The following is a 24850-nucleotide window of genomic DNA, read 5'->3' as shown; positions in this document are numbered from 1 at the left end:
ATGTGATGGCGCGCGCGCACACACATGCTAAGCATGAGGTTGGTGGGTGGGGAAGGTACAGACCTGAGGTCCTGGCAGAGGACTCGGGTGTCTTTGCTCTAGAGACTTTTGTGGGCAGGCTCAGGCTCCTGCTCCAAGGGCCCTCTGTACCATCCAGATAGAACCATGACAGGGGTGCCCAGGAGCGGGCCAGAGTAACAAGTGCTCAGTGATAGTGAGGCTTAGGGGAGTGACCTGAGGCTTCGACGAAGACTGGACTCTCACAGAGCACACTGCCCTGGTAAAGCTTAGTTAGGGGAAAGGTCTCCCCCAGACCATGTTCTGTATCCTCAGACCCAGCCCTGTGCTCAGAACAGGCCATTCTCACAGGCCCAGAGCTCTCATTTTTCTAGCTGCCACTGTTTTGGCCCCCTGATGGGTCTCACAGAGAAGTGTATCTAGATTACAATCCAGATCCACTCTGGGTCATGAATGAGGGACGCCCACCCCACCCTACCCCCACCCTGTTATGGAGCACATGACTTTGGGTCAGGGTTTTGCTAAACTCTGGAGACTGGGGATGGAGGGCCTCTGCCTAGTTTTCACTTTTTTCCTTTCTGGCTCGAGTCACATTGAAGTTTATTTCTGGATTATGGAAGGATATACATTCACGGTAGAAAAGTTCGAAAATTCTGGAAAAATGTATAGATATTCTAGGCATATATATTAACAGGAAGTGAAAAGGCCACTTATCACTCCAGCCTACGGGTGACTTTGGGCTCTAATTCCCTTGTCTTTGCTCTGGGCCACCACTGTCATTGTAGAAGGGATAAGTAGGAATGAATAGATTACAAAGAAAACAAGATGCAACCACATCTGGGGAGGAGTTCTTACCTGTCAGTTCGAAACTTTTGAGTGTCAGCTCATATGTTAGATCTACAAAGGAAACACAACACATTGATTATCAAGGTGCACTTCCTAGCAGTTCGGAAACCAAGCGCCAAATCCCAGCTCCAGGGGTCAGGGTTTCTATCAAGGCTGGGAGAGGACCTGTGCCTCAAGAATTCCCTTCCTTGTCTTCCCTGAAAATACCCCAGCAGTACGAGGTCAGTGAGCAGCTGCCTCAGGAACTGCAGACTACACTGTGGCAGGGCGAGTACTGCAGGCGCCCGCTGTCAGGGCAAGGCTGACAGCTGTGTGCTGTATGCTCAGTGCTTCCACTATACTGTGTGGAATGCTGCTACCTGCCAGTGTGTGGCCACAGTGATCAATCACGTGGACATACCAGCATTGGGGGAGGGGCGCGGGCCTGGTGCAGCAGCGGACCCACTCACCCTGACAGTGGCGCAGTTCAGCAGCCAGCAGCCTATACCCACCTGTGCAGTGCTGCTGCAGCCGCCGGATTTCAGCATGTAGTCCCTTGAGTGTGCTGGCATGTTCCCGCTGGAGGAAGAGCAGGTTCTTCTGCGCACTGTGCAGCTGGTTCTCCAGGTTTGTGGCTGCCATGCTGACATCCAGGTGACCTGCAGGAAACATAAAACTCTGGTCACTGTTTCGAGCAAGAGGGTTGAGAGAAGGTGGGGCTCTGGGTACACATCATGGAAATATGTGGAGGCAGGTGAGGTCCTGGGGCTCCAGGAACCCCTTCTGATTGCTAGGGCACAAGCCCTTAACTTATGTGACTAGCCCAACCCAGTTATAACTAGAGTAATATGAAGTCAGGCCATCTTTCTGATAATTCACCGGCCACAGCACTGAGAAACACTTAGGGCAGAATACGGACTGGTCTCTGCAGCTCCCCATGCCGTTCCCAATGGCTGTGCGGAAGGCCGGCTGCTCAGGGGCTGCCAGCATGCCTAGGACATGTGCTCAGTATATGGTTGTGGCAGCAGCACAGCCGCTGCTATCACTCCAGTTGTGCTCACTAAGAACTGTTCCCACTGGGACTTCACTCAGACCATCAGCTGGGGCAGCTGGGGCTCCACTCAGCTCTGCCTGCAGGAGAACTGAAAAATACACATTAGGAAATAGAAAAATAACTGACAGGGCTAAGCAGACATCCTAGCAGAACTAAGGTGACAGAAAACAGGACATCTGGGCCAGGGAGAAATGTCAAGAGAAAGACTGTGGCCAGGAACAAAGTTTGGTCTGGTGAGCTGTATCTGCAGAAGCCAATAGCTAAGGCAGCCTCAGCAACCAGCAGCAGGGCAAGGTGAGCCTGCAACTCTTAAGACCCCAGTACTATGTGCCATGTGCACGGCCTTGGAAGGGGGCTCTGACCATAACAGAGGAGCTAGTTAGCCAGTGCAAAGTGAGGTGACATGGGAAGAGCAGCACCAGTCTGCACTCCCTCACACTGCAGCCTGGCATGCTGTCTAAGCCTCCCAGTCATGACTACCGTTTCTTTCACTCAGAAGCTATTCTTGCTCAATCTGACATGAAGTCGGGGGCCCACGTGGACCCATGGTGCTTGGGAGTGCAGGCTTGGGAGGCAAGAGTCCTGACAAGAGTCCTTAACCTGCACTTTGTTCTGGTGACCTATCTACCTTCAAAGTTTCAAGGCCATTCCTAATGCCCTGTCTGGCCTACACCATCTTCCTTTCACATGGGCAGACTGCCTCTGTTCCCTTTCTCTTCCTTCTCATGCTCCACAGTGTGTGTGTGTGTGTGTGTGTGTTGGTGGTGGTGTGGGGAGTAGGGTTCCATTGTTCTGCCCAGCCCGAGTCTGCTCTGGCCACTCTCCCTGGCCTCTTTGGAGTCCCCAGTGCAGCACCTGTAGTGCAGCCTCCCTCAGAGCCTACCCGTGTCTTCTAACAGCAGAACAGCCTTCTGCACCTTGCTCTGTGTCTTCCCGGGATTCCTGAGGTCTCAACCTAAGCTCTGCTGCTTTTCAAGCCCTCACCTCAGATAAGCCTATGTGCCTCCCATCCTAGCTTCTGTCCTAGAGAACTGTCAGAGATGGATTTATGAGCATGTGCCTCTTGCCTTTGTCCTTGCACAGCCTGTTCCTGCCTCAACCTAAGCACAGCTCAGTGTCTGCACCTGAGAGGCCATGGTAAACACCAATGGTGACCTACAAGCACCAAGGCCCATGCTGGCAGGGGCTTCTTCCTCAGGTCTCTAATTCAAATGCCATGCATGCCCAGATATGCACTATACTAGTCGAACCTTTAAGATATCGTGTGCAGCTCTGAGAGAACAACATATCTACACAGGGAGTCAGATACTTGCTTTTATAACCTATACTGGGCCCTCCGTGGCTACACTATCCCAATTCCCGGGTGGGTGGATATGTTTTATTTGCAATTCATTTAAGGGCAGTTTAAGGAACTGTTCCTATTAGGACTGCTTGGACTCAGTGTTTGACCCTAACTCCTGACTCAGGAACCCACTGTGGTCTTCCTGCTGCAGTTCTCACCCTAGAGCCAAGCCAGGTGTGCATGGAGTGCAGTGCAGCACTTGGGAGGCTTGCAGGGTCCTGAGCACATGAATGCACTCTGATAACAGGAGAAGCCCATGGCAGTCATGACTGCCCAAGTCCTCTTAGGTCCACCCTCCAGGATTCTCTAAGAGGCACCAAAGAGGAGATGCACCTGTACAGGTAGGTCTGTGGGGTAAGGCATGCACACAAGGGGGTGAACTGTGCCTAGATGGCTAAGTGACTTTCTCACCAGCTGGGCAGTACTACTGGGTCCCCGGGGGAAAGCACTGCATAGCTTAAGACAATACTTTTCTTTCTCCTGAGCTACTGATACCATGCCATCATTGGAGATGATATGCAGGACTTGGAGCCGGTTCCCAAGCAACTTGAGGAGTCAGACAAAAGGGAAAGAGTACACAGCTGGGTCTGGAACTGATTGGTGTAATGGACTGAGTCATCTTGGGTTTTCTTCACATGACTAATGGGTCCCAGGGTATTTCCTCTGAGCATCTTGTCAGTACTGCCCTTCTGTGTCGTAGAGACACCACCCAGATCACAGCTCTCAATGGCGGCCTTTGCCTAGGGCGATCTAAACGTTTCTGTGCCCTGCTGAGAGTCATCAGTAATTTCACAGTTCTTTGCTCAAGGACAGGCAGCAGGGGCTGAGCACCTGTTGCAGGTAGGGTTCTAAGTCACTGTCATTACCAGTGAGTGCACACAAATCTGTCTGTGGTCTTTCTCTCCAGACAGCTGCAGCAGTGGGAATGAGCGTCCCACTGGAAGGTGAGGCATTCAGACCCTTGCTGTGGTTAGTATATCACAGAACACCATCAGTTCACCCTGTCCCCTCTGCATTCAGCAAATCCATCAGGGAAAACTCATTGTGCTTCTGTAGAGGGTCATAGAGGCCCAGGTGAGGTAGCTCACAGGGAACTTCACCATTCCTGGGGATAATGACACTAATGGAGGCCTTGGTAGCTAAGGACCCTTGCCAGCATGAAGGCAAACAGCCTGACTTATCCTGACTCCTAGATGCTGGTTGCCGCCTAGCTTCAGGACATTAAGATCTTCCTTACAGAGGCACTTCAGTACCAACACTCAGTCCTCCACTCAGGCAGTGCTCTTCACAGGACAAAAGAATGTGCTGATTGAAACAGATGAGCCAGCTGGGTGGTGGTGACGCTTGCCTGTAATCCCAGCACTCTGAGAGGCAAAGGCAGGCAGATTTCTGAGTTCGAGGCCAGCCTGGTCTACAGAGTAAGTTCCAGGACAGCCAGGGCTACACAGAGAGACCCTGTCTTGAAAAAACCAAATCCAAAAAAAAAAAAAAAAAAACAAAGAAAGGAAGGAAGGAAGGAAGGAAGGAAGGAAGGAAGGAACAAAGGAAGGAAGGAAGGAAGGAAGAAAGAAACAGATGAACCAAGAAATGTACCTGAACCTGGCTTAGTCTCAGGGTTTACAACAATAACCTTCAAGGCTGGGGAGATAAAGATTTACACAGGAAGGCAAATGCTGTATATACATCCAACGTTTGAAACAGTGAAATCAAGTGCACACAGACAAAACAAACCTGATGCAACTGAGCTCCAGAGGAGAGTGGATGACAGTTCTGTAAGGTAGAGGTCAGATACAATGCCTGTTCAGGAGCAGACATGCTCTCCACCCACTGGGTTTTCAGTTCACTCCCCAGACAATCACGAACCAGCCCAGCTTTTAAAATAAAAAGGTAGGAAAGGCCTAGCTTTCTAGGCCCCACCAGCACCTTTGCAAAGTAAGGCTTTTTAGAAAAACTCTCGGGAATCTCACCCTCAGTATCTGTGTCCTCGTACCTGGGATACCGGCAGGATGGGCTAAGGGCCAGATTTGTACTCACCCTCTTTGTCCCATAGCCAGGCTGACAAAGCCCCGGGGACTGACTCAGCACAAGGTGTCCTGGGTCAAAAGTAGTGCTCTGCTTAGCCATAAGCTGCCAGACATCATTTGGTTATGTTTACAGGGGAGACCCACAGCCAGATCCAGATATTCCCCTTTCTAAAATACATCCCTACAGGATCCTTCTGTGCACACGCTCATTTGGCCTACATTTTCATGCCAAGCACCTGATCCTCTGGCCAGGCTGCCCCTCCCCAGCCTTGTCCCCTCAGGTCCCAGGGTACTTCCCTGATCATCCCCACAGTATCCTTTCCCTCTTCCATCTGCCACACCCTGTAACACAGGGGCCTTTGCGCACCCTATTTCCCCTCTGTCTGGACTACTTTGGACAACCCCCCCGCTTCTGCCCGCTTTCTGCCTTCTCCAAAGAACTCATGCATTTTTTATGTTTCAGATAATTTTATCCTGCTCCACCATGGGGCTGAGTAGAAAGGCTGCTCTTAAGTTACCTCACATTAATCAAAAAGCACTGTAGCAGCATTGATCTGAACATGACCTCATCCCATAAAGTCTAAACAGCCTGGGAGATATTTTAAAGCAGCTATATTTTTAGCAGACAAAGAGAAATGGGAGTGTTTCTCAGCCTGGTTCATACAGCCATGCGGGTAACAATTTCAGAATGTGAGAACAGCACCTAGTGGTGACTGAGAATTGGTTAGAGCCAAACTATTCTTGACTCTACTCATCAATTAGTTATAGCTCATTCACAGTGGGTCTCTCTCCACGAAGGATGGATATGCCGGCTCCCCTACTTTTTGATAGGGCTTGTCTTAATGGGCACTACACAGCATCTCAGAGTTACGACCTAAGAACTACTGGAGCCTTTTTTTTTTTTTTAAGGAACTTTCCATACTATACTGGTGTCCTGAAGTTTATGTATGACCATCAGGAAAAGGAATGGCCAGGAAGGAAGGTACAACGCCATTTCTAGGTGGATGTGTGGGCTCAGATGACACCAGGGGAGAAAGTCTCCAACTAGTTGGCCAGCAAACTGTCTCCACATGAAGAAATCCAGGCCCAGAAAAGATCTGCAGAACATAGTAAGATCAAAAAGGACAAGGTGGACAAATTTGAGAGAGGTGGGACTGAGACTGGGGTGGAAATGAGGCCATTTAGCTAGGACCTGAACTTTGTCACAGCCTCCTCAGTACTAAGTGCACTAGCTTTGGTGCCTGGCAATACAATAAATGGTTGATGAAAGTCAGAGATCTACTGCTATGTAAATACTGGTTCACAGTTCTACCAATGTACTTCTGAGCTGTTTACTTGCTTGTATAGAATATTTCCTGAACACTATGAGCTAGGAAATTCTAGTTGCTTCCAAAGAAAACATAAAAATACAAAGACATACTTCTTAGCAGCCTTCACATTCCATCTCTACTGGAGAGGGACTATCCAAGGAAGCCAATAAGATGGACGGCCGAGCAGGCAGACCTAGAAGCTCAGGGACAGTAGAACTTTTACTTCTTCCCCTGAACCAATCTACAGTACTCTACCAATGGCTAAAAATAGCCTGAGGCTAAGCAGCAGGTGCTCCCCCAGGTCTGCATTATTATATACTGAAGGGAGGCTGTTGGCATGGCTCAGCAGTTAAAAATTGCCCACTGTTAAGTCTGATAACCTGAGTTCTAACCCTAGAACTGGTACGGTGAAAAGAACGATCTAACTCCTGCAAGTTGTCCTCTGACCCTCACATGCATGCTATAGCACATGTGATACAATGACATGTGTGTAGCCCCACCAATTTTTAAAACACAACGTTATCATGTATGAAGATAACACAGACACAATTCTGAATTCACAGTAATCTAGATGAATGAACTGCTGTAGGCTATGGGAACCTCCTGTTCCTGCCTGCACAGGTACTTAGGAAATTCAAGTCATCTGAAAACCCCAAAGAACTAGGGCTGCAAAAAAAGAACATCAGCTGCAGGAAAGCAACATTTGACAAGACTCCAGAAGTATCTTGTTAAAGAGGAACAAAGTTATAGCACTAAATATTGAAAGCAGAGATGCAATTAATTTTTTAGAGAGACAGACCGTAATCCTAAAGAATTAGGGTAATTTGGCCTGGAGAAATGGCTTAGGGGCAAACAGCACTTGTTCTTGAAGAAGACCAGGAGTCACTTCCTGACATCTGCATGGTGGCTCACAATTGCCTGTAATTCTACTTCCATGGGATTCAGTGCCCTTTTCTGACTTTCTCTGGCACCAGGCAGCCACATAGTTCACAGATATACATGCAGACAAAACATTCACACACATGAAATTAACCTCACCTAAAGAACTGGAATCGTTTTTTAGTTTTGTTCTTTAATTTTTTCACACGTATGAATGTTTTACCTGTGTATGTATGTGCGCCACATGTGTGCCTGGTGCCCTCAAAAGTCAAAGGCAGCTTTGGATCACTTGGAACTAGATTTATGAATGGCTGTGAGTTGCCATGAAGTGCTGGGAATCAAACCTGGGTCATCTGCACAGGCAACATGGGCTCTATCTAACCTGCTGAGCCACCTCTCCCAGCCCAGGGTTTTTGTTTAAAAAAAAAAATAAATAAATAAAAAAATAAAAAAAACCAAAAAAAAAAAAAACCAAAAAACAGGGGTCATGAGTTTGAGCTGCAGCCCTGTGAAACCCAAAAAGCCATCATGCTGCCTATGTGACATGTAACAGGACAAGGGCAACGTTCAGCTACAATATCAAACAGAATGGCTGGGTTACTGTGTCAGAGCAATAAACAAGCCAATGCTGGAGTCAAGCAAAACTGCAAACTTTATAGAGGTGTCTTACAATGCTCACTTTCTACCTGCACAGTGGACATTTTCTTAGATATGTTTCTAAAAGGCACAGAAGAAACCAACCAACCAACCAAACTCTCACTTTTGTACAATACCCACCACACAAAGGACTCTGAGAGCTTGGTAAGGAAGGCGCAGAGACTTAGGGACTGTGGCACAGCTGCACTGCATAAAGATGAAAAGTTAATGTCATATGTCTCTGATGGGTTAAGCTGAAAAGCTCATGTTCAAAGCTGTATCAGCAATTTTACATGTTGAATGTATAAGTCAAAAGTCAACTGTATTTCATGACAACATGTCCAAGAATGGACGCAAGAGTATTAAAGCATTACTTTCTAGATAGTGGATTATGAGTGATTTTTTTCATTTCTTAAAAATTTCAGGTTGGAGAGATGGATCAGCAGTTAAGAGCACTGGTTGCTCTACCAAGAGTATCTGGGTTCAATTCACAGCACCAACATGGTGGCTCACAAATGTCTATATAATTCTCGTTATAGAGGATCTGACACCCTCAGCTGGCCTACATGGGCACTGCCCACTTGTAATAAACAGACATGCAATCATAAAATCAAGGTAACTATTTTTTCATTCCATTTCGGTACCCTCAAACATCACTTTATAATCAGAAGAAATGATAAAGTCTCTCCTGAGAAAGATAATGAACACCACTAAGAAGGAGACAGTGTGTTCCCCTAACATCATGTCAGAGGAACCTAGATGGCTAGAACTGTCATTACTTCACCCAAGCAGACAAGAGTTCACTGGAAGCAAGTTTTACAACAGCAACAATTTAGTGCCCCCAACACAGGCAAAGATAGGCAAGAGGTCCTAGGTGCCTCCTCTAGTCACACAGTCTACCTTCCTGTGTCCTGATGACATTATCCATCATAACATACAAGCCCCTTGATAATTCTCCAGCAGCTGACATCCATTTCCTTCCAAAGGAGTGCACAGCCTGATGTTAGGGCTGTAAAAATGGGATCAGGAGCTGGCGATTAGGGCATGCAAACTTGATACACAGCCTGTCTGGGAAGCCTGTGGTCACAGAAGGCATGCATTATAGACTTAGTCCCATGTTCCTCTTACTCTGGTTAGCTCACACTTTCAGAGCTACTATTTAAAACCACGCTAGACACCCACATTTGGATAAGGAGTGGTCCCTGTAGTGACAATTGGAATTTTGGTTTCTTAAAAAAAAAAAAAAAACCAAAAACAAATATAAGTGTTTTGTTTTAATCCCAGGTGTGGGATATGTGGCTGCTCTGCAGCAGCTGTAATTTGCATCCTGTTCTAGCAGAGGCATGGTTTTGCATATAGTTTCTGCAACAGCGTAACGTTGGGAAGTCTGGGATCTTTTCCGAAGGTATAGCCTGGGAGGCTGGGTGGGTGGTTGGTTTTTAGTAGTGGTGCTCAAAGACAACACAAAAGGAAAGAAATAAGATTCAGGGATCTCTCTCTCTCTCTCTTTCTCTCTGTCTCTCCCCCCACTTCTCCCTCCCTCTCTCCCCTATCTAGTGATAGAGGGTGAAACTGGGGAAATAAAAGGTGGGAAAAAGAAGAACCTACAAAGTAGTAAAGGCTGACTATAGGTGGTACCCCAAAAATGGGATATCTGATTTTACATGCCATAGAGGAAATGGCAGGAAATGAAGGAATGGATGTATTTTTTAAAAGAGGCTACCAAAAGAACTTATTGAGGTTGCTACTCCTGGGATACCCCCCCTCCTTTGCTCCCAGATGTGATTTTCTGTTTTGTTTATTTTCCTTCTTAGTATATTCTGTTTCAAAAAAGGTTGGAAAAATGGCTAAACAGTTGGAAAAATTAAGGGTGGAAATGGAGGGGCCTGAGAAACAAAAATTGGCTGAAATTGGAAAACAAAAGGAGTCACTCTACTCTCTTTTCTGAAAGGATTGCAGAATTGGTGGAGTAACTAGACAGGTTGTGGGTGGAGATGGAAGTTCTTGGAAAGTGAGGAACAACAGGAAAGAGAGAACACAAAGGCTCAGTCACAGTGACTGAGCAAGAGAGCAGGAGTTTCCCGCAGAAGGAAAGAGGGAAAGAAACTGTGCTAGATGACAGTCAGGTCATAGAAAAGCTGAAAAGGTAGGACAATCTGATGAAACAGCTGGTTTTTAGAGAAAAGTTTAATCTCAAACCAACCTCCAGAGTGGGAGGAGGCAGCCTATTACAAAATCACCACCAGCTTTCCCAGTAGTTGTACAGCATATGTCTGCTAATGATATGGAACAAGGTTATAAGGAGTAGGATGGTATCCTATAGAAATGATAGATCTAAGGCATTTAAAAGGTGCCATGATTTCATATGGGATGCACTCACCATGTGAAACAAATTTGAAAAAACTGAACTATGCAAAAGAAAATTATTCCTCACAACTGGAAGGGGTTGGTGACAGCTATCTTAGAGGCTGATCTGCAGTTGCAATGGTTAACATGGTGGAGGAAAAAGCCTTAAATACTGAAGAGTGAAACACACCAAGGGGAATGAATATCGTAAAAGATCAGTCACTTGGTGAAGGGCAGCACTCTGATAGACAAGAACAGATTCAATTTGATGATGCTACTACAGAATAATGTCACTTAATCGCTTTAAGAGCTTGGGACTGCATTGAATCTGTAGACTGCTTTTGGCAAGATGGCCATTTTAACTATATTAATCCTGCCAATCCATGAGCATGGAAGATTTTTCCATTTTCTGAGGTCTTCTTCGATTTCCTTCTTCAGAGATCTGAAGTTCTTGTGATATAGGTCTTTCACTTGTTTGGTTAGAGTCACCCCAAGATACTTTATGTTGTTTGTGGCTATTGTGAAGGGTGTCATTTCCCTAATTTCTTTCTCAGTCTGCTTATCCTTTGAGTATAGAAAGGCTACTGATTTGCTTGAATGGGACCTCATAAAACTACAAAGTTTCTGTAAGGCAAAGGACACTGTCTAAAGGACAAAACATCAACCAACAGATTGGGAAAGGATCTTCACCAACCCTAAATCCGGCAGAGGGCTAATATCTAATATATACAAAGAACTCAAGAAGGTAGAACCCAGAGAACCAAATAACCCTATTAAAAAGTGGGGTACAGAGCTAAACAAAGAATGTTCACATGAAGAACTTTGGAGGGCTGAGAAGCACCTTAAGAAATGGTCAACATCATTAATCATCAGGGAAATGCAAATCAAAACAACCCTAAGATTTCACCTCACACCAGTGAGAATGACTAAGGTCAAAAAATCAGGAGACAGCAGGTGTCAGCGAGGATGTGGAGAAAGAGGAACACTCCTCCACTGCTGGTGGGATTGCAAGATGGTGCAACCACTTTGGAAATCAGTCTGGTGGTTCCTCAGAAATCTGGGCATGACACTTCCGGAGGACCCTGCTATACCACTCCTGGGCATATACCCAGCGGATTCCCTGGCATGCAATAAGGAAACATGCTCTACTATGTTCATAGCAGCCCTATTTGTAGTAGCCAGAAGCTGGAAAGAACCCAGGTGTCCCTCAATGGAGGAATGGATACAAAAAATGTGGTATATTTACACAACAGAGTACTATTCAGCCATTAGAAACAACGAATTCATGAAATTCTTAGACAAATGGATGGAGCTGGAGAACATCATAATAAGTGAGGCAACCCAGTCTCAAAAGATCAATCATGGTATGCACTCACTGATAAGTGGATATTAGCCTAGAAACTTTGAATACCCAAGACATAATCCACATATTAAATGATGTCCAAGAGGAATGGAGGAGTGGCCCCTGGTTCTGGAAAGACTCAGTGCAGCAGTATAGGGGAATACCAGAACAGGGAAGTGGGAAGGGGTAGATGGGGGAACAGGGGGAGGGAAGAGGGCTTATGGGACTTTCGGGGAGTGGGGAGCCAGAAAAGGGGAAATCATTTGAAATGTAAATAAAGAATATATCGAATAAAAAAAAAAAGAGCTTGGGACAAAGTTTAAGAGCCCAGGGGGAAAGTCCATCTCATTTACTACAAAGATTATGCATGGTTCTGGAGAAGCCTCCACTGGTTTTCTTTTTTGTTTTGTTTTTTAACAAAGATTAGTTTCAGCAGTAAACAAAGCCTCATCAGCCACTGATGTAAGGCAAGTGTTGATAGAGACCTTGTCATTTGAAACTCTGAATACCAAATGTAAAAAAGTTATCAGACTATTAACAGCACTAGCAGCAGCTATGAACAAATGGATAAGGGCTATGACCAATATTGGTTCTAACTTATACCATGCTTTAGGTCAAGCTACAGTTAGAGGTTTCTGATATTAAAATGCCTGTGCCTTAACTTTAAGAAATGCAGTACTTAGTTCTGGAAAAATTTTCAAAGGGCAATGATTTTCCTAAATCTTAAACAGAAAGAGCGCCAAGGCTTCCTAAGGTATGTACTCAATAAGGCAAAGGCTGCCATTTGGGTTCAGGAATATAGATCCAAGAGATATTCAAGGTAATTCTTAGCGTGGGAAAATGGCCTTGAGGGCCTGGCTCAGGGTCCTAGCATCAACAATATGAGTTGCTTCAGCCAAGGAATAACATGCAGACTAAAAAACCTTCACTTGGCATTGGAGATTTAATGCATGCTATTGCAGGATAAAGACTAGACTTAAGTAGGAGGGGTCTCCTGAAAACGTTGGCCACTGACCTGATGGCGACTGACCTGAAAAGCACTTATTTCACTGAAAATGCTTCTGTCATTTACTACTGCACACAGTACAATTAATGGCTTAAAACACAAGAGGGAAATAGAGTGACAATTTTGGTTTCTTTAAAAGACAGAAATATTGTAAGAAAGTGTTTTCGTTTTAATCCCAGATATGGAGATATGAGGCTGCTTCAAAGTAATAGACATAGCAGCTATGATTTGCCTCATACTCTAGCAGAGACATGTCTTGCCAGCTGTAGATAGTTTCTACCAACTATCTACTAGGAAGACTAGGAACTTTTCAGAGGGTATAGAGGGTATATGAATGCTACAGCTCTGGTGGTTGGATGTTGTTTGATAGTAGTCATGCTTAAAGAATAAATAAAAGGAAAGAAATTAAATTCAGGAATCTTCCCCCCCCCCCTTATCCTCCGTTCTCCCTTATCTAGTAATAGGGGGTGAAACTAGAGGATAAAGGGTGGGAAAAAAAAGAAACCACAAAGTAGCAAAAGACCAGCTACAGGTCCCTCTGTGTGCAAGGTCTTCTCGAGAAAACAGGTCTGGAATGCAGATAGATGATGCATCTCTTCCGGCTGTGTAGGCCAGAAGAGGTCAGTGCCCAAGCCCTCTATCACGAGGCCCTGAGTGGGCCTTGTGGAACCTGAGGCAGAGTTTACCCCTGGGAGGTAGGAGCCCCAGACCACAGAGAAGTCAACCCAGCACTTCTGCTTACACAGAGAACTTCCTAGACACAAGTGGCTGCTGGGACAGCAGTGGCCAAGGGCATGTAGGACAGTGGCCCTGCCTAGCCCGTCTGCTCTTTCTACATCCTCCTTTTCTCTCTCCAGGTAGCACTCAGGGTAACAACTACCTGTGGTCACTCATCAGAGTGACCACTATTGGCAGAGAAGTCACTCATGGCTTTGCAGACAGATTACCTGTGAGTCTCTCAAGCTAGCCAGGCATCAGGATCACCCTGATACAAGGTAAGAATTTCTGTAGATACAGTTCAGACAGTTCCAGCAATGAACTTCTAACGGACAAGGTTCTATGAATACCACTCTGGGGATCCCTTGAGTCTCAGAAGTTACCTTAATAGCTAGAAGCTTAATATCATCATTGAATTTATTTAACTTATTCTGACAGTGTTCTGTTCTACAGCTTAGACTAACCTTGAACTTGCCTTGCCACATAGCCCAGGCTGACCTCAAACCTACCATCCTCCCGCCTCAGCTGAGAGCTGAAGCTGAGATCACAGGTGTGTGCCACCACACCCTGCTTAAATACATCTCTACATTTACAAGGCTTATTACACTAGCTACCTGATGAGTCCTTTTGATTATGTACTTAGCAATCAAGCCAGTATACTCCTGAAGCACCCAATGTATATCATTCTATGCTTACAATCACTTTGTGAGGTAAGATCAGAAAACAATCAGTAATTATAACCTCCTGAGATGGAAGTACTAAACACAGGAGCCCAGAGAGGCACCCTTCAGTGCACCTGTCTCTCCTCCAGGCAGCGAAGATCCCCTGGAGCGTAGGAGTAGGGCCTCAATGATCACAGCATTCCTGGCACTTTGACTAATACCAGGTGGTACCAGGCCCTAACTGGCTGCTGAGTGCATGTGGCCTAGAAGGGCAAAGCTTCCTTCTGGAAAAGTTGGGGCTGAGTTGTGCCCTAATGATAGGCAGACCTTGGGGGGAGCAAGCAATTCTGGGAAGGGAAACCTGAATGAAGTTTTACAGCAGTGTGACCACACACTACTGTAGAGAGGCGTGGAAACAAGGTGGGATAGACAGACTAATGTCAGACTTACACTACGAGAACTACAGGTACACATCAAGAACTGCTCACAAAGGTTGAGAGGCAGCAGGTATGAGCACTGCCTGCTCTTGCAGAGGACTGAGGGTTCAATTCCCTTCATTCACATGGCAGCTAACACTATCTATAACCCCACTCCTAGGAGATCTGACACACTCTTCTGGTTTCTGTGGGCACCAGGCACACACATGGTTCATAGATATGTATATAGGCAAAACACTCATCCACAAAACATAATTTTTAAAAATGTACACATAAGTTGAGGTGCCAAGGTGGGAACCAAGCAGGAAGGCTACATGACAGAGGTGCAGTTCCCAGTTCAGAATTTAGACTGGCCAGAATACAGCAGAACACAGGAGAGGAGAGGAGCAGTAGATGTGGGTCCCTTAGCTCTGGGGAAGCAGTCATGAGGGCTTACAGGGTCAGGTGCCATGCTCCATGAACATCTGACCCGATCTATACCTCAGCAAACAAGAAGCTGTAGTTAGTAGGAGGCAGGGGAGGACTCATTCTAAACTACTCCAACTCTGAAGTTCACATTCCTGACATAATATACTGCTGTACTCCCAGGAAGGAAATGACACCAGCACAAACATAGCCAGCACTCACTGCAGTGACAAAACACTACTAGTCAGTGTTCCTTCTTTCAAAGTTCCCTTCCCCCCTTTCCTATTGCATAGCCAAAGTTGTGAGTGGCTTAGGTACAGACAGACTTTTTGCTTGGTGTTAGCAGCCCAACAGCTTGGATTTAGGGGATGTAGCTACTCACATGAAAAAAGCACCTCAGAACAAGGTGTTTGCCCTCCAGATGCAGCCCTTGAACTGGGTTAAGAACCTAGAGTCTGCTTGTGAGCTGGTGCAGAATGCTGTGGAAATGTGCTGCTCTGTTACTTTCCAATAGTGTTTTAAACACTCAGGCTTCAGATTCAACAGAACTCTTTACAATCCTAAACATTTCTGGGGTTTTTAGGATTTCCAAAATCACTTTTTTTCCCCTTACATGACAATATAAGTGCAAGGTGACAGTACAAAATGATCTCTGACACACAGGCTGTGGCTGGCTTGCTGGCTAGCTGGAGGAGGGGCTCAGGCTTGCTCCCTATAAATATCAGGCCATGATGCCAACTCTTTGGTCAATCAGAGCCTTTGCCTATTTACATGCACAACTGGTGCTATGATTGAGACGGGTCTATAGGACTAGGGCAGTGGGGAAGAGGAAGGGACAGCCATGTGAGTCGCTGTGGGGAAGCAGAGGACTCTGCACGATACCTGCCAAGGGCTGGCCTGTTTAGGTAAGCTCATCCTTGCTCAGTCTCCGCTGGCATGAGCTATTAAGATAGTCTGCACAGCCATTGTTTCTTTGTGGATGAACTGCAGCTGGAAGTACTCAGAATTAAAGAACATGCAGAATGTACTCAGTGGTTGACCAGGAGCTGCAGAGGAGCTGTGGCTCTTAGGCACCACATCTGGAACCATTTGGGTCTCTATATCTGGTGAGGGGTGCTCCCTGCAGTTAGAAAGCCCCAAAGCAAAGAACTACCCAGCCCCCAATATGAACTGCAGGAGCCTGGGTGGAGCTGCTCTGCCCTGAGGCAAAGTTCTCCTCTCTAATGATTTGAGGCTTATGCTGTTCTCCATGGGTTTCACCAGCAAGTGAGGGTATTATATAGAGCCCCCAGGAGGGACAACATCCGGCCGGGCATGGTCTTTTTTCCAATGTACAGAGCTACTGATCTTGAAGAAAGGCGGCAGCTATCTTGCAACAAGCCCTCAGAATGATCCTGTATAAACCTGTTTTGAATCTTCCACCCTGGTAAGAAGTCCACAGAGGGTTCCATTCTGCCTTCTCCATGCGGGGCCAACTCAGGCCCCTCCTTGCTCTCCTGGGCTCACTGATAACTTCACATTTATATGTGAATGCTTGTGACTGTGAGTGTTCCTTCTTCTTGGCAAAAAGATTTTGGATTTCTTGTCTCAGCACTAAGAGAACGTAAGCTCTGCAAACAAGGCATTTCCAGTATCATGGTTATAAAAGAAACACATCTAAAGAAATCCTGCGGACACTCTAAAGTCTATACAGAGCTGACCAGGTCAACACTGGGGATAAAAGCTTTAACATTAATTCAATACAGGAAATTCTGTGTTCAAGGAGACTACTACCTTAAAAAGACTGTGTGACAGGAGAATCAGAAGTTGGAGGCCTTCCTGGGCTATCAAATATTCTGGTCTGGTCTGGACAACTTAAGACTATCTCCAAAAATAATAAATAATAAAAAATAAGAGCTGAGGATATAGCTCAGTGGTAGAGCACTTGCCCAGCAGACCTGAGACACTGTATTCAAGACCAAGCATAGCTCCCCAAAACTCCTTGTATTAAGCAGAAGAATGAAGACATTTCAATGTAACTTAGAAGAGGACACCAAAGACACTACATTTCTTGAGGCTCTTGCATTCCCTTTGTGGGTGGCAATATATAGTTTTGCAGTTTATTCTTTCTCTAAAGCAACTTTTCTTTTAACTTTTTAACATTTACTCATTGTCATGAGTGCTCGGATGCCACAGTATGGCAGTCAGAGCACATCCTGTGGGTGTTGGCTCTCTCCTTCCATCATTTAGGTTTTGGGGATGGAGCTCAGGTTGCCAGGCAACAGGCGCCCTTACCAACTCAGCCATCTTGCTAGCCCAATAAATCCTCTGCCTTTAGTCTTAATGCCAGGAACTAGGGTCACCATTTGGAATATGCAAAGGGCCAAACATTAATATGACCCTTGTATAGCTTAGAGTGTAGATGTAGAGGAGGCTGAACATCTCAGCACATACTAATTCATATGAAAGAATTTTCTCACAAAGGCAATAGATGCTATATACCCCACCCTTTCAGAGTAGAGACATTATATAGTATGCAACCATAAAGTTATTCTATTCTATTAGCTGAGGAATATATTCAGGTGTCATTTTTCTCTGCCAATCTTAAAATATCAATAACTACATGATTTTTTTTTTTTGTTCTTTGCTTTCTAAAATTCTTAATTCTTTATGGACTAGTGCTATACTGGAATGATTAGGAAACAATTATGTATTTACCTAAAGACTTACAAAGAAATTAAAATCCAAAGGGGAAGCCTGTCACCCACCTGTCTTTGTGGGTTAACAGCTTAACAGTTCTGAATACTTGCCCATTAAGGATGGTTAAATCAATATATTATAGGCTGTTCCATATATGCTCAGTACACTTAAAAACTATAAATGCAAAACCTGTATAATACATTGCTACTTTTAAGCAGACAGTTTAATACAGAGTGACTTATGTAAGGGTCACAACACAGTAAAAACAAAACAAACTAAAAAACCAGCAAAAACTGTATAAGGGAGGAAAAAAGGCTAAACATCTCCCAGCAAAGTAAGCCGGATACCTCCATCCTCCACACAGAAGGGTCTTGGTTTCCACTCTTCATGGTAACTAGTCACTGTTCAGAAGACCAAACACTCTCACCCTGACGGTAGAGCATTCGGGATGATGGTGGGTCAGGTCTCACACTACCTCACATCCGGCCTGTTTTATGAACCTTCTTGCTTGGCAAGAAGAGTCAAGGTGTTCTTAAGCTAACCAGCTCTCTCCATGTTGTACCTGTCCCAGGTCAGGCCTCATGTAGGAACATTTGCAGCCAGGTATCCTCTGGTATCCAAAGGTTATCAGAGGCCCTTGTAAGTGACAAAAGAATGTATCTCTGTATCCACTGTCTGGGTGCAAACAAGGAGGGATGCAGAGTGAGTTGGATAGAGGCAGGCGCTCCAAGCCTCCCAGATTGCCAACATTGCCCTATGAGCCATTCATATGGCTTGTATTGTGGGAAGCCATTAGAAAACCACAGTGGCTTATGGGGGTGGGGGTTATAAACATATTTATGTACTTATTTATGTATTTATTTATTGATTGATTTTTTTGGATTTGGTTTTTTCAAGACAGGGTTTCTCTGTACAGCCCTGGCTGTCCTGGAACTCACTCTGTAGACCAGGCTGGCCTCAGACTCAGAAATCCGTTTGCCTCTGCCTCCCAGAGTGCTGGGATTACAGACGTGCACCACCACCGCCCGACTTATAAACATATTTAGATCAGGTCTCTCAAACAGCAGTGGTCTAGTCATTCCACCCATCAGATGATAGCTCCATGCAAAGGCTGACGTGACTGCCAAAAACCTGTAAAGTATTTTAGACCTAGCACATTGTGTATTGATTCAGAAGCACACATATGACAGGAGTACAACTTTCCCCATGCCTTCACTGTCTCCCAACACTGGGCTGGGTGATAATAGTTTAAAGTGGAACTGTGTGCATTGACTTGACAGTATTTTGCAGGGACAGGACTCAGGTCTCTGGATGCCCCATTTTTAGACTGCACACAGAACCTTCAACAATTAAAAATCTAGAACTTTCACCTAAACAGCTGGGCAGCTGTGAAACCTCCAGCCACTCCTTCAGTTACAGAGCATTATGTGTGCGATAAACTTGTGTTCTATCACCAGAAGCCATGCTGAAGGCATCAGTGACCTTTACTACTGTCTGAGAAACCCATGTAGCTAGGGACAGTCAGACAACAGTCTCAAGTCCTCAGTTCACAGCTCTGCAGGTATAATATGTAGAGCCCCAAAAGCTGTTGGGCAGAGCTTACCCTGATGTTCTAGAGCCAGTTAGTGCATGCAGAGCTACCCTGAGTCTCAATCATGGCTGAAACACAAAAGCACCCAAGAAGACCACTCCTACCTAAGAAGGAGTTACTGTTCCACTCCTTAAAAAGAAAATCTCTTTGCTCCCATCAGTGAGGTCTAGCCTTGGTGTTAGCCTTTATACCAAGATAAACTATCAAAAATTAGACTCAACCACTTGAAATTTTGTTTTACATTTATGTATTGGGGGAGGGGTGTACACATAGTATGGTGGGTGTGTGGAGGTCAGAGGATGATTTGGGGGAACTTGTTCTGTTGTATAGGATTTAGGAATCAAAATCAGATCATCAGGTTTGGCAGCAAGTGCCTGAACTCAGTTTCTGCAAAGTACTGCCCAGGTACTGCTAAGCTATCTAGCCAGTCCTTGACCACATTATTCATGGGAAGAATGCTTACTTAAGACTTGCTGCCAAGGGGCCGCCAACAGGGTCTACTCCCTGGCCATAGGATCATCTATCTCTTCTTGCCCCAGGCAACAGGCAGGCCCACAAGCAATTGTCTTCATGGCTAAAAGATGCTGCTCTCAGCTTCAGGGGTTTTCTGATCTGGTCATTAGACTTCCAATCAAAAAATAAAGATGACTTACTACAAAAGACAGACCGACACAGCTTGGAAAGGTCAGACAATACTGGTGATCTTAGCTACAGTCTTGTCTAGAAGGATGTAAAATTAACAGCAGCTTTCTTTATCCTCCCTATCAAAGGATGTAAAATTAACAGCAGCTTTCTTTATCCTCCCTATCAAAGTAAAAGGCTTTAGTACCTCTCAATGTGGATCTGTTATCACGCCACTAGTCAGAGAGGACAAATAACCCCTGTGCCTTCTGCTTGGGGTAATGTATGTGATGGATGGACAGAGTTCAAAAGAGCTTCCTTGATATCAGAGTGCAGCATGAGCTTAGCTTCCTACTTCATCGCTAGAAAAATTAGGTTAGAACTCATTAGCACTCCAGAGTAATCATGCACAACAGAGACAAAACTTTCTCTTGTGAAGCCAGTGTCTTATGCATCCCCCACATGGTAGTAAATATGGATGGCACTTTTCAGTGTAATTCTTCACTTCTGGGTAAAATGTGCAACCTTCAGATAGATAGCCAGGCCCACAATAATCCTGGGAATTGCAATGTGTAGTAGCAGATGTACAATATCAATATGGAAATGAACTCCCAGGCTCACAAATTCTAACAACTCAGCAAATGAGAAGGCAACAGCCCACTACAATGGCCCAGGAAAGAATACCACAATAGCGGGACTCATTCAGAACTAAACTTACTCTCCTCTAGGGCAGCCAAACAGAAAACACAGATACAATCAATCCACAGAAACTATGTCCCTCCTGAGCACCAAGCCTCTTGGGTTTGCTCTCTTGTTTGGTGCTAACCCAAGAATTTCACTGCTCAGTTTTGAGCAATTTAGATAGAACAAAGTGCCCAGCATCAAGGAGAACATATACTCCCTCTTCCTTCCCAGCCACAGGACAGCACACACTTTTCACTCTGGGAAGTGGGGAGTGGGAAATAATCATGGAAGGTTGCTCTTTGCTCTCACTTTCATTTTTTCATTAACAAAGAAGTCTTTTTTCTGGTTCTAAAGACAGGTCTTGGATTGTAGTACCAGGTGACTCTGAACTCAGGATTCTAGCCTGCTGAATGCTAGGATTATAGGTATGCACCACCATGCCTGCTGAACAAAGACATCTTTTAAGATAACTGAGTGATGCCATTGATCACTTGTCTCAGAAATAATACTTAAAATTATCTGTGGATTTTTTTTTCTCGTTAGTAATAAATCCTTCCTTCTTTTCATGCACACATTCATATGGGGTCTCTCTACAGGACCCTGGCTGCCCTGAATTCACTATATAGGCCAGTCTGGCCTCAAACTCAGAGATCTACCCTCCCAAGTGCCGGGATTAAAGGCCTATGCTACCATGCTCTGCTAACATTTGCTGCTCTTGCAGAGGACGGCATGGTGGCTCACAACTATTCAGAACTCCAGTTCCAGAGGATCCAAAGTTTAATTCCATTGACCTCATGACCATCCTCCTAGACTTCAGTCCTTTGGATTGCCAGGAACCTGCTCTGTTCATTGGCCCTAGCCCAGAGTGCTAAACCCAGTTATTCCCATTGTTAATCAGTTCATCAAGATTGGCATAGCACACACATGTACTTCAAAAATCCCCCTGTGCTGTCTAGTTTTATGTCAACCTGACACAAGATAGAGTCATCAGGGAGAAAAGAGCCGCAACTGAGAAATTGCCTCCCAAAACTCTGGGCTTTTGGCAGGCCTGCAGGGCATTTTCTTAATTAGTGATTGATGTGGGAGGGCCCAGTAGGTGGGGCCACCCCTCGGCTGCTAGTCCTGGGTTCTCTAAGTAAGCAGGCTGAGCAAGCCTGGGAAAGCAAGCCAGAGAGCAGCACACTTCCATGGCTTCTGCATGGCTGGAGGCTCCTGCCTCCAGGTTCTCATCCTGCTTGAATTCCTGCCCTCACTGGTTTTGATGAGAACTGTTCTATGAACTGTGAGTGAAATAAACCCTTTTCTCCCGACATTGCTCTTGGTCATGGTATTTCATCACAGCAATGGAAACCCTAACTAAGACAGCCCTTTTCATCCTCTCATTTCACAGTGACCGTACTTTATAGTTTTGTTTTACTTCCTGAATATATATATAAACCATCCAGAAAACACTGAAGACAACTACTTTAGGTAGGTATGACTTGACTGTTTTGCTATGAAACTTGAGTCATATCTGAGTAATGAAATAGATAGCAAAATGCTGAGCAAGCACAAAAGTCATGTCTTTACCATCTGTAATGCCCTCAGCTCAGGAAAGCACACCTTTATACCTTGCTGACTCTCAGACAATTGATACTACCTCATTTTTAGCAAGAAGGACTTCCTACTTCCTTCCTAGAAAAGGTAATTATCTTGACTAGATGGTTATTACAGAAAAGAAAAGCCAGCCGAAGAAGTATCTAATACATTTCAAACATCACACTGACCATGGAAGCACTTTATTATCTCTAAGCCCTCAAAACCATGGGGCTTAAGTTAGCTCTGACAGCAAGCAAATTAGCCAGTTACTATCTTCCCAGGGTTCAAGTAGGTGTCTGGGGATGTCAACATGCCCACTGCTCTAGAAGCTGGCAGCAGAACACATAACAAACCCCCACAGAGCTAGAAGGGAAACAAAGTCCTAGAATGCAGTGGCCACCAGAACCCTGGAAAACCCTCTATCAGACCCTCCCCCTCAGTCCTTCCAGTCCTGAGTCTCCATTCAAGCTGCACTGGGAGGAAGGCAGAGGGGAGAGCAGCCCCTTCTTTCCACTGCTGAAGTTCTCATCGTAATTCTTCTTTGCATCACCACCAGGGACGCTGTCTTCCTCTAAGTACTCAGTGTCCTCTTCCTTGCTCGGAATTACTCTAAAGCAATAAAATCCCTCCTGCACGGCAGACCTTCAAATGTCTGAAGACCATTAGGACACAGCTCTTTCTTTCCCTGCCAAATGCGACTGCGGGATAAAACATCAGAGCCTACCTGGCTGGTCTGGAACCTACACTTGGGGCAGCCTCTGTATGTTGGGCACTGCAGGGTGCCTCACCACTGCCCTCAGGGTATATGAAGTTCAGGAGATAGTTAATCTTAGTTAATAAATGTGTCACCCAAGATGCATTAGAATCTATTTATGGCTGACCTTGTTTTAGATAGAAAAAAAAAGCTCTGCATATCTTCTTGCCAGAAATATGAGAGAATGCTTTACAAGTATTTCTTAAAAGCATCGACATCATAATTAATGTCAGTCCTGCTGCAAACACATCCTGACAATGAGATAATGAGGTTAAAATCGATTTTCCAACATAGGACAGATGAGATAAGAACCCAGAATGAGTGAGCTGTTCTAGACAAAGGACTCACGTGTTTCTTTGAAATAGGTCAATGTTCAAAAAAAATGTCTAATTTCCAATACACCAATTTGAGATGTTTAAGGGTGTTAACAGGAATATCCTGATCCATGCAAATCATTGTTCTATACTTTAAAATATAGCTAAGCCAGGGCTGGGGCTAGAGCTCAATAGAGCCCTGCGTTCATCCATCTACACTTCAAACAGAAAAATCTAACAAAACTGATCCATTATGCTACAAAGGAGCAATCCAAACTACTTTAAGGCTTTTCAGTAGTGGTATACATGTATACACAGATAAGACAAAGAAGCACAAGTCTTAAAGCCTTTCTTCCAAATATATTAGAATTTTCAGCCATTTTGGTAAACAGTTCGCCAAAAGGAAAACACGAAAAACTGGAGGTGAAAGTCACTTGGAATGCTAGCATCTGAAAATCCTTACAATTCAATAGCGATAGGGAATTCTTGGCTGTGCAAATAAAATAATACCAATGCTATTTAAATGAATTTCAAACTTAGCTTGTAGTCTGCGATCCTGGTTTTAACTAACTTTCCTTCCTTCCTTCCAGAGTCTCACCATGTAGCCTTGGGCTTGTCTGGAATTCGCTATGTAGTACAGGCTATCCTCCAACTCGGAGATCCACCTGCTTCTGTCTGAAATGTAAGGGCGTGCGCCATCACGCCCTGCTGCTGCTTTAACCCTCCTAAAGAAAGGTGCCTGCAAGCCTGTACTTAGTTATGAAACCGATCGGTGCCACCTGTCACAGAGCACGGTCACATTTTTCTCTCCGGGCACCTCTCTTGGCATCGGGGGACTAGACCGAGCAGCTAATGATACTGGAGGCTTGCCATTAGCCCGCAGGGCCGGGGGAACCGCAACCCCGAGCGGCTGCCCACTACCTGCGAGCGTGGCCAGCGTGCGCGTCCGCAGGTCCCGGGAGCTCAGGGCAGAGTACTTACGCGGAGCCGCCCGGTCGCCAGGGCTGCAGGTCGGGGAGGCGGCAGGTGTGACGCGGGCAGGCGGCTGAGGCCCGCAGCATCCCGCCGGCGTGGGGCCGGCCCCCGGGGCGCTGCCCCGCACCTGCAATGCGGCTCGTACCCGGCCCGGGCCGGCGGTTGCAGCCGTTGCGCCGCGCCTCCCCCGCCGCGCCGGTGCGCAGCCTGGCTCCGAGCCCCGCGAGCGAACCTCCAGGATTCTGTATCAGCGCAGGTGCGCGCCTCACCTGCCAGGGTCCCTCAGGCGGCTGCGGCGCTCGGCCTGCTCCTCGCGGTGGCCCGCGGCCCATGGGCAGGGACGGTGGGAGCCGGGTGCGCGGCGGCCCTGCCGCGGGGCACGGGGACTCAAGAGACGCCGCCCGGCCGGCGCATCCCGTCCGCTCCCTCAGAGCGCTCGCCGCGGTGCACGCCGGGAGCCGTTGGCTGCCCGGCTGGTCCTCACACCGGAGGATGTCTGAGGAGACGGTGCGGCGCCGACGCGGCGGCGGTCAGCTAGCGAGGGGCGGGGGAGGGCCTGGGCGGATCGATGCTCTCTCTGCGGAGGGGAAAAAGGACGACGCCCCACTCCCTGCGGCTGCGGCAGGGCCAAGGCGAGGGCGAGGATGAGGG

General features: G+C 46.0%; 1 protein-coding gene across 2 annotated transcripts in view; it reads right to left on the bottom strand.

Moving 5' to 3' along the window:
• The window catches only part of Ccdc92 (coiled-coil domain containing 92), a 28407-nt gene extending 3570 nt beyond the window's left edge, over positions 1 to 24837 (bottom strand). Inside the window, exons 1-3 of one of the 2 annotated variants that reach the window (XM_052167929.1) lie at positions 24469 to 24837; positions 1356 to 1502; positions 874 to 915 (exon numbers count right to left, since the gene is read on the bottom strand). In XM_052167929.1, coding sequence (XP_052023889.1) covers positions 874 to 915; positions 1356 to 1485 — 172 coding nt within the window. In that variant the 5' untranslated portion in view covers positions 1486 to 1502; positions 24469 to 24837. Of the gene's footprint in view, positions 1 to 873; positions 916 to 1355; positions 1503 to 24205; positions 24429 to 24468 lie in introns of those variants that run through there. The other variant, XM_052167931.1, reaches the window with a different exon arrangement.
• Between the last annotated feature and the right edge of the window lie 13 nt (positions 24838 to 24850).

The sequence above is a fragment of the Apodemus sylvaticus genome, chromosome 22, assembly GCF_947179515.1.
Source record: "Apodemus sylvaticus chromosome 22, mApoSyl1.1, whole genome shotgun sequence".
Taxonomy (NCBI): domain Eukaryota; kingdom Metazoa; phylum Chordata; class Mammalia; order Rodentia; family Muridae; genus Apodemus; species Apodemus sylvaticus.
This window is presented reverse-complemented; position numbering and strand designations above follow the sequence as displayed.